The sequence below is a fragment of the Muntiacus reevesi genome, chromosome 3, assembly GCF_963930625.1.
Source record: "Muntiacus reevesi chromosome 3, mMunRee1.1, whole genome shotgun sequence".
Classification (NCBI taxonomy): domain Eukaryota; kingdom Metazoa; phylum Chordata; class Mammalia; order Artiodactyla; family Cervidae; genus Muntiacus; species Muntiacus reevesi.
The window spans coordinates 110692278-110704794 of record NC_089251.1 but is presented as its reverse complement, the minus strand read 5'-3'; the positions used below and the strand labels follow the sequence as shown (position 1 = coordinate 110704794).

At 46.9% G+C, this 12517-nt stretch overlaps 1 protein-coding gene and 1 non-coding gene across 3 annotated transcripts in view; both read left to right on the top strand.

Annotated features, from left to right (window-relative positions):
- Window positions 1-8308, top strand: part of PAFAH2 (platelet activating factor acetylhydrolase 2) — a 37231-nt gene extending 28923 nt beyond the window's left edge. For both annotated transcript variants that reach the window (XM_065930103.1, XM_065930102.1), the window contains one exon: window positions 7104-8308. In XM_065930103.1, coding sequence (XP_065786175.1) covers window positions 7104-7198 — 95 coding nt within the window. In that variant the 3' untranslated portion in view covers window positions 7199-8308. The remainder of the gene's footprint in view (window positions 1-7103) is intronic.
- Window positions 8309-12150: 3842 nt separating this feature from the next.
- Window positions 12151-12223, top strand: TRNAW-CCA (transfer RNA tryptophan (anticodon CCA)). The gene has a single exon. It is a non-coding gene; the product is annotated as a tRNA-Trp (tRNA).
- Window positions 12224-12517: the final 294 nt, after the last annotated feature.

Here is a 12517-nt window from a genome sequence, read left to right as displayed (position 1 = left end):
TTGGATTGAGTTTCCTTTAAAAATGCATCTATCTTATTTTGTTATTTCTTTATTTGGCTGCGTTGAACCTTAGCTGCGGCACGCGAACTCTTAGTTGGGGCATGTGGTATCTAGTTTCCTGACCAAGGATCGAACCCAGGCCCCCTGCATTGGCAGTGTGGGGTCTGAGTCACTGGGCCACCAGGGAAGTCTCTGAATCTGTCCTGTTTTGAATGTGTGGACTTTTTAAATCTACATTTGCATTTCAGTATTTATGGCTGTTTGTTTCATCTTGCTCATCGTGAGCCATTATACTAGGATGAGTTTAGAGCCTTTAGGGTTAGTAGAAACCTTAGAGCATCATTCTTATCCCCTGGTAAGAGAAGAATGGATCTGTCTCAAAACTTTAATGGGCCCTGACTAGATGGTCTGCTACTCACTTTCCCTGTTTCCTCTTAGGCACTGTATCATTCAGTTCAGTTCAGTTCAGTCGCTCAGTCATGTCCGACTCTTTGCAACCCCATGAACTGCAGCACGCCAGGCCTCCCTGTCCATCACCAACTCCCAGAGTTTACTCAAACTCATACCCATTGAGTCAGTGATTCCATCCAACCATCTCTTCCTCTGTCGTCCCCTTCTTCTCCTGCCTTCAATTTTCCCCAGCATCAGGGTCTTTTCAAATGAGTCAGTTCTTTTCATCAGATGGCCAAAGTATTGGAGTTTCAGCTTCAGCATCAGTCCTTCCAATGAATACCCAGGACTGATTTCCTTTAGGATGGACTGGTTGGATCTCCTTGCTGTCCAAGGGACTCTCAAGAGTCTTCTCCAACACCACAGTTCAAAAGCATCAGTACTTTGGCGCTCAGATTTCTTTACAGTCCAACTCTCACATCCATACATGACTACTGGAAATGATCCTTCTCCATCAGAAGGCAGACGGACTGAAAACCGTATCATTAGGAAAGAGCTAAAGATGACAGGGGAGGGATTTCCCTGGTGGTCCAGAACTTAAGACGCTGTGCTTCCAGTGCAGGGAGCATGCATTCAATCTCTGGTCTGGAAACTAAGATCCCACATGACTCATGATGAGACCAATAAAAATTTTTTTAAAAAATTAAAGATGACAGGGGCCCTCTCCATGGCATGATTGAATTCCGTTGAGTAGCCATGTCTTCTGAACTAAGATACTCATTATTGGAGACCAGCAGATGATTAGGAGAGTCTTAGACTGAGGAAGATTGTTGAGGACAGGCTTGATGCTAGTCCTTCTGCTAAACTACTTTAGTTACTTCAGCATGTATAATCCTGAAGATGAGTATAATCCTTTCCAGTGAGTACTTGTATTATTAATCTGTTTTACAGATGAGGATACTAAAGCTTAGAGAATTTAAGTAATTTGTCAAGGTTATCTGGTTAGTAAGTAGCAAAGCAAGAATTGGGACTTTCCAGGTGGTTCAGTGGTTAAGAACCTGCTTACCTATTCAGGGGGTGTGGGTTTGATCCCTGGGCCAGGAAGATTCCCCTGGAGAAGGAAATGGCAACCCACTCCAATATTCTTGCCTGGAAAATCCCATGGACAGAGGAGGCTGGGCCATGGGGTCTCAAAAGAGTCGGACATGACTTAGTGATTAAACAACAACAAAGCAGGCATTCGCCTGCTAGGCTCTCTGATTGGAAAGCCCAGGTGCTTCATGGCTGTCCTGTTTTGCCAGTGGCTCCCAGGGGTACTCTCAGTCTTCAGGAGACCCAGAAGACAGATCCTAACCCTGACGGGAGGGAAAGCACAGCCAGGAGAGGAGCCTCTCTGGACAAAATGATACTTGACTTCAATGTCAGAGATGAGTAAGGCTCAGCAGGCAAGAGTCTTCTAGACAGAAGGCACAAAGGCTGGTGTGGCCCTGGTCAGTTTTGCGAAGCTGTGTTTAGTGTATCTGGCATTCAGGATAGTGGAATTGTTGGAAAATAAAGGTAGAGAAGTGGGCAGAAGCCAGATCTAGAAGCCCATGTATGCCTGAAATATGTTTGAATTTTATTCCATGGGCTGTGAGTGCCCTTCGTGGATAAGCAGGGGATTGTCATCATTAGACTTGTGTTTATAGTCTGACTGTGTCATGGAGGATGGGCAAGATGGGGTGGGTTGAGAGGGAAAGAGCCCAGGTAGGAGGCTCTTGCAGTATCCACTTGATAAGAGATAAGATGTGGAGAAGGAAATGGCAACCCACTCCAGTATTCTTGCCTGGAAAAGTCCATGGACAGAGGAGCCTGGCAGGCTGCAGTCCATGGGGTTACAAGACTGAGCATGTGTGCACAAGGGTGGAGGGAGATGGGTTGGTAGCAATAAAGTGGTAGAACTAAAAAAAAAAAAAGAGAGAGAGAAAGAGATAAGATGGTGAAAAAAAGGCAAAGACTCTCAGCTTGGGGTAATTAGTTTTGCAAAGAGAGAAAAGCCTTTTGGTGACCATACAGTATGTGTCATGTGGGAAATTAAAATAGGTTGTAAGTGGCTCAGCTGAACCTCTCACCATTCCTAAAAGATCTCTCTGATCCTAGGAGCTCAGTTCATTGCTCTGTGATAAACCAGAGGGGTGGGTGGGTGAGAGGGAGTCTCAAGAGGGAGGAAGCATAAGTATACTTATAGCCGATTCACGTTGTTGGACAGCAGAAACCAACACAAAATTGTGAAGCAATTATGCTTAAAATTAAAAAAATAAAATAGAAAACTTAAAAAAAAATTACCTTTGATCCTAAAAATTACCTCTGAGAGCAGCGTTCTGCTGACACAGGGGTTGTGTTACCTTCTGTTAAGAAGATTTGGTGCGTCTTTCATATTAACTGCATGCTTCTCCTGTTTCCACCTGCTTATCCTCCCTCCCTTGCTCCTGGAAGACAATTTCACACCTTCTTTCTCTTGAAACCCCTATTACCTTCTTCCCCTATCCGGCCTCTCAGCTGATTAATTCTGTCTTCCACTTCACTCAGAAAATGGAAGCCATCAGTACGTCTTCGAATCCCAACACCGCATCTCCCTATCTTCTTGCAGAGACTCAGCCTTCCATCTGGTTCCTAGAGGTTCCTAGTCAGTTGTCTTACTGGGCCAACCCTTCCACTTGTGCACTGGATTTCACCCTCTGGTCTGCTCAAGAGGACTGTGTCAACAATTTTCTTTCTCTTTACATTAGATCATCAATTTTTCCCTCTCTGCGGGCTCATCTCATGCTGAAATTTCTCTTTTAAAAAATCTGTCTTGACCCACACTTTGGCCCCCAGTTACCACCCTGTTTCTCTGTCCCTCATGATAGCAGAACTCCTCACACAAGTGTCTTCACTTTCTCTGATCCCTCTCTTCCCATTCTCTCTTGAACTTACACCTGTCAGGCTTTTGCAGCCCACTCCTCCATGAAACCTTCGCAGTACTAAATCCAGTGGTCACCTCTCATGCCTCATGTCACTGGAACTCCCAGCAGCTGCTGGGAGAGCTGGTGAGGCCCTCCTCCGTGAAGCCCCGTCTTTGCTTCCAGGACTCCTCACTGCAGATTTTCTCCCCTCTCAGTGTCCGTTCCTCCTCTGTCTGCCTTGCTGCTTCCAGGGCTCAGGGCTTGGACCTCTTCTCTCCCTGTATCCCCCGATGCCCTCTGGTCTTCTGGCTTTAAATGCCATCTCAATGCTGAAAACTCTACAGTTTATCTCCAGTTCGAGCTTGCCCATGAGCATCAGATTTATTAACTCAACATCTCTACTTGGCCTTCTAAGGGGAATCACACACAAAAACAGCTTTCAACTGCAAGTCTTTCCTTTCTCAGTTAATAGTAACTCCATCCTTCAAGTTACTCAAGCCAAAATCCCATTCTTGTCTCTTCTCTTACACCTCCCATCTAGTCCCTCAGAAAATCCTATTGGCCCTACCTTCAGAATACAAATAGAAAGTCATCATTTGTCACCACCCCCACAGCTACCATCCTGTCCAACTCATCTCTCACTTAAGAGTTTCCTAACTGGTCCCCCTATTGCCACCCCTGCCTCCCCACACAGTCCTTTCTTTTTTAAGGTCTCCCCTGTTAGCTCAGCTGGTAAAGAATCCGCCTGCAATGCAAGAGACCCCAGTTTGATTCCTTGGTCAGGAAGATCCACTGGAGAAGGGATAGGCAACCCACTCCCTGTTGCCACCCCTACATCCCCACACAGTCCTTTCTTTCTTTTTTAAACTATTTTATGTATTTATTTGGCTGCATCAGGTTTTACTTGTGGCATGTGGGGTCTTCACTGCAATGCATGGGCTTCCTAGCTGTGGTGCTCTGGCTTAGTTGCTCCATGGTATGTGGGATCCTAGTTCCTAACCAGGAATCGAACCCATGTCCTCTGCATTGGAATGTGGGTTCTTTTTTTTTTTTTCTCTTTCCTAATAATACTTTGTATTTTGTGCTTTGAGATTTTGCACCTTAAAAAAATTATTTATTTTATTCTGGGCTGCCCTTGATCTTCATTGCTGCGTGCAGGCTTTCTCTAGTTTCAGTGAGCAGGGGCTATTCTGGTTGTAGTACTCAGCCTTCTCATGGTGGTAGCTGCTCTTGTTGCAGAGCACGGACTCTAGGTGCATGGGCTTCGGGAGTTGTGGCATGCACACAGGGGCCCCACACCACTTGTCCAGCCTGTAGGCTCAACTGGTCATTGTGGAAGGTCACTGAGCTGAGTTTCCGCATGGGGCCTGGCCAGGGACACCCTTGGCCTCCTGTCAGGAAGTGGTTGCCATGACCCTTCTAGAGCTGCAGGCTCTAGAGCACAGACTCAGTAGTTGTGGTACACGGGCTTAGTGGTCCTGAGACGTGTAGAATCTTCCTGGACCAGGGATCGAACCCATGCCCCTGCATTGCCAGGTGGACTCTTCACTGTACCACCAGGGAAGTCCTGCACATTGAATAAAATGTTTAAAATTTCTTTTTGACTCTGCTGGGTCTTCTTGGCCATGCAGGCTACTCTCTAGTTGCAGCGCGTGGGCTTCTCATTGTGATGGTGTCTCCTGTTGCAGAGCATGGACTCTGGGGCTCTCAGCCTTCGGTAGTTGTCTTACGTGGGCTCTTAGAGCACAGGGTCGGTAGTTGTGGTGCACAGGCTTGGTTGCTCCACGGCATGTGGGATTTTCCTAGATCAGGGATCAAACGCTTGTCTCCTACCTTGGCAGGCGGATTCTTTACCGCTGAGCCACCAAGGAAGCCTGGAAGGAAGATTCTTAACCACTAGACCACCAGGGAAGTCCCCACACTCCTTTCTTTATCAAGCCTTCAAAGTGATCCTTTTAGAAAGAAAGTGAAAGTCGCTCGGTCATGTCCGACGCTTTGTGATCCCATGGACTATACAGTCCATGAAATTCTCCAGGCCGGAACACTGGAATGGGTAGCCATTTTCTTCTCCAGGGAATCTTCCCCACTCAGGGCTCGAATCCAGGTCTCCCGCATTGCGGGTGGATTCTTTACCAGCTGAGCCGCCGGGGAAGCCCCCTTTTAGAAAGAAAGCCGTGTCTTGTCACTCCACTGCTTAGGGTCCTACAGTGGCGCCTATTTCTCTGAGAGGCAAAGTCAACGCCCGGCGTCCCTCCTGTGGCTCTTCCCCGGGCCTGCTTCCCTCTCGCTGCACAGGCCTCCACGTCCCAGGCACAGTCCTGCTTCAGGCCTTTGCCCCGCTGTTCCTGCTGCCCCGAACGTCTTCCTGTGTAATCTCGTGTCTCCCTCTCACCTCCTTCACTTTTTCACTCACATCTCACCTTCCCAGGGAGGGTTACATTGACAACCCTCTTTAAAAACATTGTACCATCCCTTCCTCCCCTCACCCCTGGCCCCGGCCACCAGCACTGCCTCTGTCTGGCTTGCTTTTTTGCCACAGCGCTGCTCACCTTTTCATATCCTATGTAGGTTGTTTTGTTTATTGTTATCTCTGCCTCCTAGATTGTGAACTCTATGAGGATGAGGGTTTCTATTTGTCTGTGGCTGTGTTTCTGGCATCAGGAACAAACTGTGGCACACAGCAGCGTGCTCTGTATTTTTTTAAGTGATGAATATGGCGCACTGTTTGTCGAGGACCTATTCCCTGCCAGGTCCTTGGCAGGGCCTTGGGGGTCTAAAGATGAAGGAGAGTGGTTGCTGCCCATGTCCCAGGTTTTTGTCTGTTTTGAACATAAACACCACTTGCCTGCTCAGCTGTGTCCTGCTGTCTCAGCCTGCGGCCTTGGGCCCTTCCTGACTGTTCTTACCATGTCATTAGCTCCATCTGCCTGTGGTCCCAGGGCCTTCTTTGGAATCATACCTAGTTTATGCTGCTTCATGATGTTACTGTCCTCTTCTTTCTGGCCTTCGCGGAGGCAGCCATGGATTCATATTCTTGGCTGGCTTATGGAGGATCTCTTCTTGCTCAGCAACATCCATGAACTTGGAAGTGGCGTTTCCACTTTCTCACCCTTTCTCACCGGGGTTTGAATTCTGTCTCTGCCACTTAACCAGTTGTATTGACATAGGATGCATCTGGTATCTTCGCTGAGCCTGTTTCCTCAGCTGTAAAATTGGGCCAAGACACAGGGCTCCCAGGTGGCGCTGGTGGTAAAGGACCTGCCTGCAATGCAGGAGACTTAAGAGACACAAGTTCCATCCCTGGGTTGGGAAGATCCCCTGGAGAAGTGCATGGCCACCCATTCCAGTATTCTTGCCTGGAGAATCCCATGGACAGAGGAGCCTGGTGGGCTACAGTCCATGGGGTCACAAAGAGTTGGACGCAACTGAAGCAACTTAGCATGCATGCAGTACTTGACACATAGCGATATTATGAAAATTAAATTAAACAATACATGTTTAGCAAGGTTCCTGGAATGAATTGCCCTTCAATCAATGCTCCCTTCTGTTATTATTGTCATTACTGAGTTGTTATGGGTTAAGGAAGTTGTTTAAGAAGCACATGCATAAAAGCACTGAAAGAACAGTAGTTATCATTATTGCTCCTACCAGTCGCAACCACCATAACCAGTCCTTGTAGTATCCCAGGTGCTCCTGTCTCTGGGATGACCCACTAAATCCATGGAAGCCACTCTCTGATCTTCCTTTACAAGTTTACCTAACTGTTCTGTTTTTTTTCCCCCCGTTCAGACCTGAAAGAGGACTATGACCAGTGGAACAACCTCATTGAAGGCATTGGACCATCACTAACCCCAGGGGCCCCGCACCACTTGTCCAGCCTGTAGGCTCAGCTGGTCATTGTGGAAGGTCACTGAGCTGAGTTTCCGCGTGGGGCCTGGCCAGGGACACCCTTGGCCTCCTGTCAGGAAGTGGTTGCCATGACCCTTCTGTGTTGATTGAGAGGATATAATCACACTGCTGATTGGTAACGGGGTACTTGAATCTCAGACTTGTTGATCTTAAACTCCTGCTGGGACTTGGGTCACTTACTGATGGGCAAATGGACATTCTGAGGACTGAGACTTGATGGTGTGGGGAACAAGCAGTGGGATGGGGCTGGGGAAGACCTAAGCCCTAAGCTGAGCACTATGAGCCCTATTAACCCAGCCAGCCAACGCCCTCACCTTGGACCAGTGTGACTTCTGCAGTGGAAGAAACGAAGCCAAAGAACGGAGGGAAAATTCCCACCTTCCGGACCTCTAGCCCAACTTGGCACCATCTCTTCCTCCTTCTCTGCCTTTCCCTCCTCCCCAGGGCTGCTCGGTGAGTTCTGAGCACTTTAGGTAGCTTTCTAGGATCTGGACCACCATCAGATTTTTCTGTTTATTTTCAAACCTTCTCATCACATGAAGCATAGTCCTGGGCATTTAGTCAGGAGAAGATATACTTGTTAGCCTGTAGAAGCGGCAGATAGCCTTGTCATGATAGCACAGGGAGAGAAGCTGAGGGACAAGAGGTACCCCATAAGCTCTGGATGTCTTAGAGTTTTGCTGAAAATCTCGCTTGACAGGAAACAACACAAATAGGTTGATGGAGAAAGTAGAGTAACAGTGGTAAGTAGCCATTTGAACAGGCCCTCACCGCAAAAGGGAGAGAGTTTGGTCAGTTCGAATGCAGGAAGCGATCTCTAGAGAGAAGCCTCGAAACACTTCAGTTTCGCTTCTTACCTTAGGTATTGTGAGCCTCCAACTTGCTCAGAATCTGGGTGCTCTAGTTGTCTGTCTTCTGGCTCTGAGGTCCTAGTCTCAGAGTTAAGTCAAGCTATAGACTGAATTTCCGTTTTGTCCCATTTGTAATGTGAATGATATTAATACTCATGTTTGCCTAATGATATGTTGGAGTATTTTCTATATTTAATCTTCATTACAGCAAGATGGGGAGCCATCTGGAAGTAACTTTTCCTTCTGTCTTTCTTTGATTGCTTACCGCGGGTGCCAGTGTGGAAAACGATCTTTAAAAGGAAAGGAAGTCTTCCTTGGGATCTAGTTCAAAGCTGTCTGGGAATATCAACCTCAGACACCCCTCTCCACTACTATAGACCTCTCACTTCAGTCCAAGTGGGAGACCCCAGAGGAGGCAAGAGAAAGAAGGAAATGTGACTCTATATGACAGGTCCAAGGTCGGTGTCACCAGGGCAAGCTGGGACTGTGTCTCCCATCTGTCAACAGCTGTTCTTTCTCAGAGGTGAAGCACCACATCCAGTGAGGCTGTGGACCTACCTGGGAAGCATCTGTGTATTCCAGTGAGACGTAGCGTGAGGAGGATGTCATGAAAGCCCCAGCCTCTAGAGTTCTATAACCTGGTTTCCTATAGCCAGGCTCCATCACTACTCACTGCATACATTTGAGCAAATTACAGTGCCTCAGTTCCTGCATTTCTAAAATGAGGATCTGCATTATGCGCACTTAGGATTAAGTGAAAGGATGTATAACCCATGTGTTATTTAAAGTATGTTTCCTGCTTTCCAAACTTGGGAGATTTTTGTCAGACCCTATAGCTGTTTTCTACCTTAACTGCTTTTGGTCAGAGAAAATGACCCACATGGTTTTTTTGTCCTGAGACTTGCTTGTTGACCCAGTGTGAGGTCAATTTTGTAAATGTTCCATGTCTGCTTAGCAACACCGTACATTCTGAGGTTTTTTGGCTTGGTGTTTTACTCAAGCACACATGATGGATTTCCTTCTGTGAGAGCGCGTACAAGTGCCTTCCAAGCCCCAGACAGGGACCAGAGCCCATCAGCGCTCACAGAACCAGCAGAAGCCATCCCTTGTGCCTGGGGATGGTTGTGCAGATGCTGAAAAGTCAGTGCTAACAGCGTGAGCACCTGAGACCCAGCGTCTACCTTAGACCCATAACAATAATGGGTATATCTTGTGAAGACCTGAAACTTCCTAAAGAAGGAAGTTGTTTAGAAATTGGACCCATCTCCTCCATTCAGTTCATGTTCTGGCAATGACTCATTGATCCAGTGTCACTGGAGTAGAGGAATCTTCCCCACTGAAAATGATCCTTTAAGTCACAAAATGTCGTATTGACTATTTTGAACAGTAATTTGCCAAAAAGATAACACACATACTTCTTACTGTGATCTGACCTCTTCTTAGGATGTTTCCATTGGGATAGACCAGATGGTATTGTGGGAACAAACAGACCCCAAAGGGATAAACGTTTACTTCTTGCCCTCGCTACTTATCCTCTGTGTGTTGGCTCAAGGCTCTCCTCGGTGTCATTTTTATCCTTACCTGGAGACCCAGGCCAGCAGAGCTGCCACTCTCTGGAGGTGTTCCCATTGGCTGTGGTGGAGCAGGAAGAGAGAGTGGAGAAGCACTGCTAAGTTTCCTACCCAGAGGTAACCATCATCATTTCCATTTACAGTTCATTGGTCAAAGCTAGTCATCTGGCTGTAGCTAACATTCCATTCAGTCCCCAGAGAACAAAACCACCTGTGTCCAGATCTATTATCAGTGCAATGGCGCCCTCTGGTCTGTGAAGATGTGGAGAGCTGTTTGCACCTTTGCTCCAGGCTCCCAGCTGCTAGCCTCTTAATTCTTTTCATTGCTTTTCAACCATCTAAAGTAAATGTGAGAGTCGGTGCATAAAGAAGGCTGAGTGCTGAAGAATTGATGCTTTTGAACTGTGGTGCTGAGGAAGACTCTTGAGAGTCCCTTGGACTGCAGTAAGATCAAACCAGTCAGTCCAAGGAAATCAATCCTGAATATTCATTGGAACGACTGTTGCTGAAGCGCCAATACTTTGGCCACCTGATGTGAAGAGCCAACTCTTTGGAAAAGATCCTGATGCTGGGAAAGATTGAAGACAGGAGGAGAAGGGGGTGGCAGAGGATGAGGTGGTTGGGTGGCATCACTGATTCAATAGACATGAGTTTGAGCAAACTCCCTGAGAGAGTGGAGGACAGAGGAGCCTGGTGTGCTGCGGTCCCTGGGGTCTCAAAGAGTCGGACATGACTTAGCGAGTGGACAGCAATAACAACAAAGTAAAACTAAGAGGGCTCAGTTTACTGAGAGAGGACTTTAGGGACACTCCTGCAACTAGAATGCACAGCCTTTAGTGCTTAGACTTTGTGATCATTCGTTCACTGCTCAGAGTGGGTACCGCAGGTCTTTGGTCTTTTGTCCTAGTTTTTTGTTAGCTTCCAGCAAACTGAAGGGCCCCAGTTAAATGGCCTTTTAGATAGGTAAAGTAATCCTGCAAAGTAACTGGTATGTGCTCATAAATTGCATTCTAGTGAATCCTTTCCAAAAGCAAAGATGTCCTGGGTTTCTTTTGCATATTCTTGTTTCCCATCCCATTGTTGGACCATACCTGCGGAGGCATCCTAGTGGTAAGGTATATTGTGACATTGCTGCATGCAGGGTGGTGCATGAGGAAGGACAGTAAGTAAATGCGGGATGGAATGAGTGTCCCCATCCCTCCCAGGTCCTGGACATGTCAGACTAAGATTGACCGGGTTCTTGTTACGCTCTCAGTGGTTCCCAAATCCTTTTCCAGTATGTGTCCTGCTTGCCCTTCTTCAAGAAGACCACTGGGCTCTTATAATGTCAATTGATGGACTCCAACTCTGTGTCTTGGCCTTGTGGGAACCTTTGTCTGTCCCCTTTGCCTTCTGGGTCACCACTTACCCCTGGGCCTGCAAAGTGACAGAGGGACAGGAGAGGCCTTACTCTGTACTTGGGACCTAGCCTCAGTAGGAAGCTCACTTTCTGTCCCATCAAAGTGGATGCAAAAGCCAAGTGTCCCTGGCCATAGCTGCATGGAAACTGATGACACTGATGATGATCATCATCATCATGATAGCCAACACTTACTGGGCCCTTACTGTGTGTCCCAGACTGTGACCAGGGCTTTACATGCATCATCTCATTTGCTGTTCACGGTAAGCCCATGAGGTCAGATGGTATTAGCCTCATTTTATGTGTGAGGAAACAGGGTCGTAGAGAAATTACTTGATCCAGCTCTCACAGAAAGAATTTGACAAAACTGGAATTCAGGCATCAAAATCCAAACTCTTAATCACCAGGCCCCATGGCCTAATAGATAACCTTGGTTTTGCCTCATAGATAACCCTTCTCTTTAAAAGGACTTCCCAGGTAGGGCAGTGGTAAAGAATCTGCCTGCCAATGCAGGAGATGCAGGAGACACAGGTTTGATTCCCTGGGTCAGAAAGATCTTTTGGAGTAGGAAATGGTGATCCAATCCAATATTCATGCCTGGAAAATTCCATGGACAGAGGAGCTTGGCAGGCTACAGTCCTTGGGGTCGCATAGAGTCAGACATAGCTAAGCATACACATACACACCTTCTCCTTAAACTCTCAGGTTATAAGGAATGTAATTTAATGAGATTGAATCAAGAAGGTTAAACTCCCCAGCAATTTCTATGTGACTTGCATTGAGATTTAATGACATCCTGAGAAGCAGATCTGGGAGAGAACGGAGCTTTGCCGAGAACTGTGGGCCAGGTGCTCTGTTGATTTGACAGATGAGGAAAGCAGTTCAGGGTCGAAGAACATGATTTGAAATCAGACAGCACCAACACTATTAGTCCTGTGACTTTATGCTAACTTGTTAACTTTTACAAGCTTTAACTTCCTCATTTGTAAAACGGGAATTCCAATAGTATAACTTAGGGTTGTTGTAATAGTTAAATGAAATAATGTATGTTAAGTGCTTAGCACAGTGTCTATTTTAAGGGCTTAATAACATTAGCCATGAGGACCTCCCTGATGGTCCAGTGGCTAAGACTCCACGCTCCCAATGCAGGGGTCCCAGGTTCAATCCCTGGTCAGGGAACTAGATCCCACATACCACGACTTAGAGTGCATGGCACAACTAAGACCCTGCACAGCCAAATAAATAATTTTTTAAGAATTAGCGATCATAACTATTTTATTTGGCCCTTCTTACATACCTGTAAGTTTAGGGATAATCTGTCCTTGTGCTGAACGGCCCAAGATGGTCTTGGTCTCATTCTCATTCCAGCTTCTCCAGTTTCAGTGATCTCCCTGCTAACTGCCCCACTGTCATGGGACGGTGGAGCTAGAAGAAGAGAGTTTTCCCATTCTCTCTGCTCTGATCTCCCTGCTC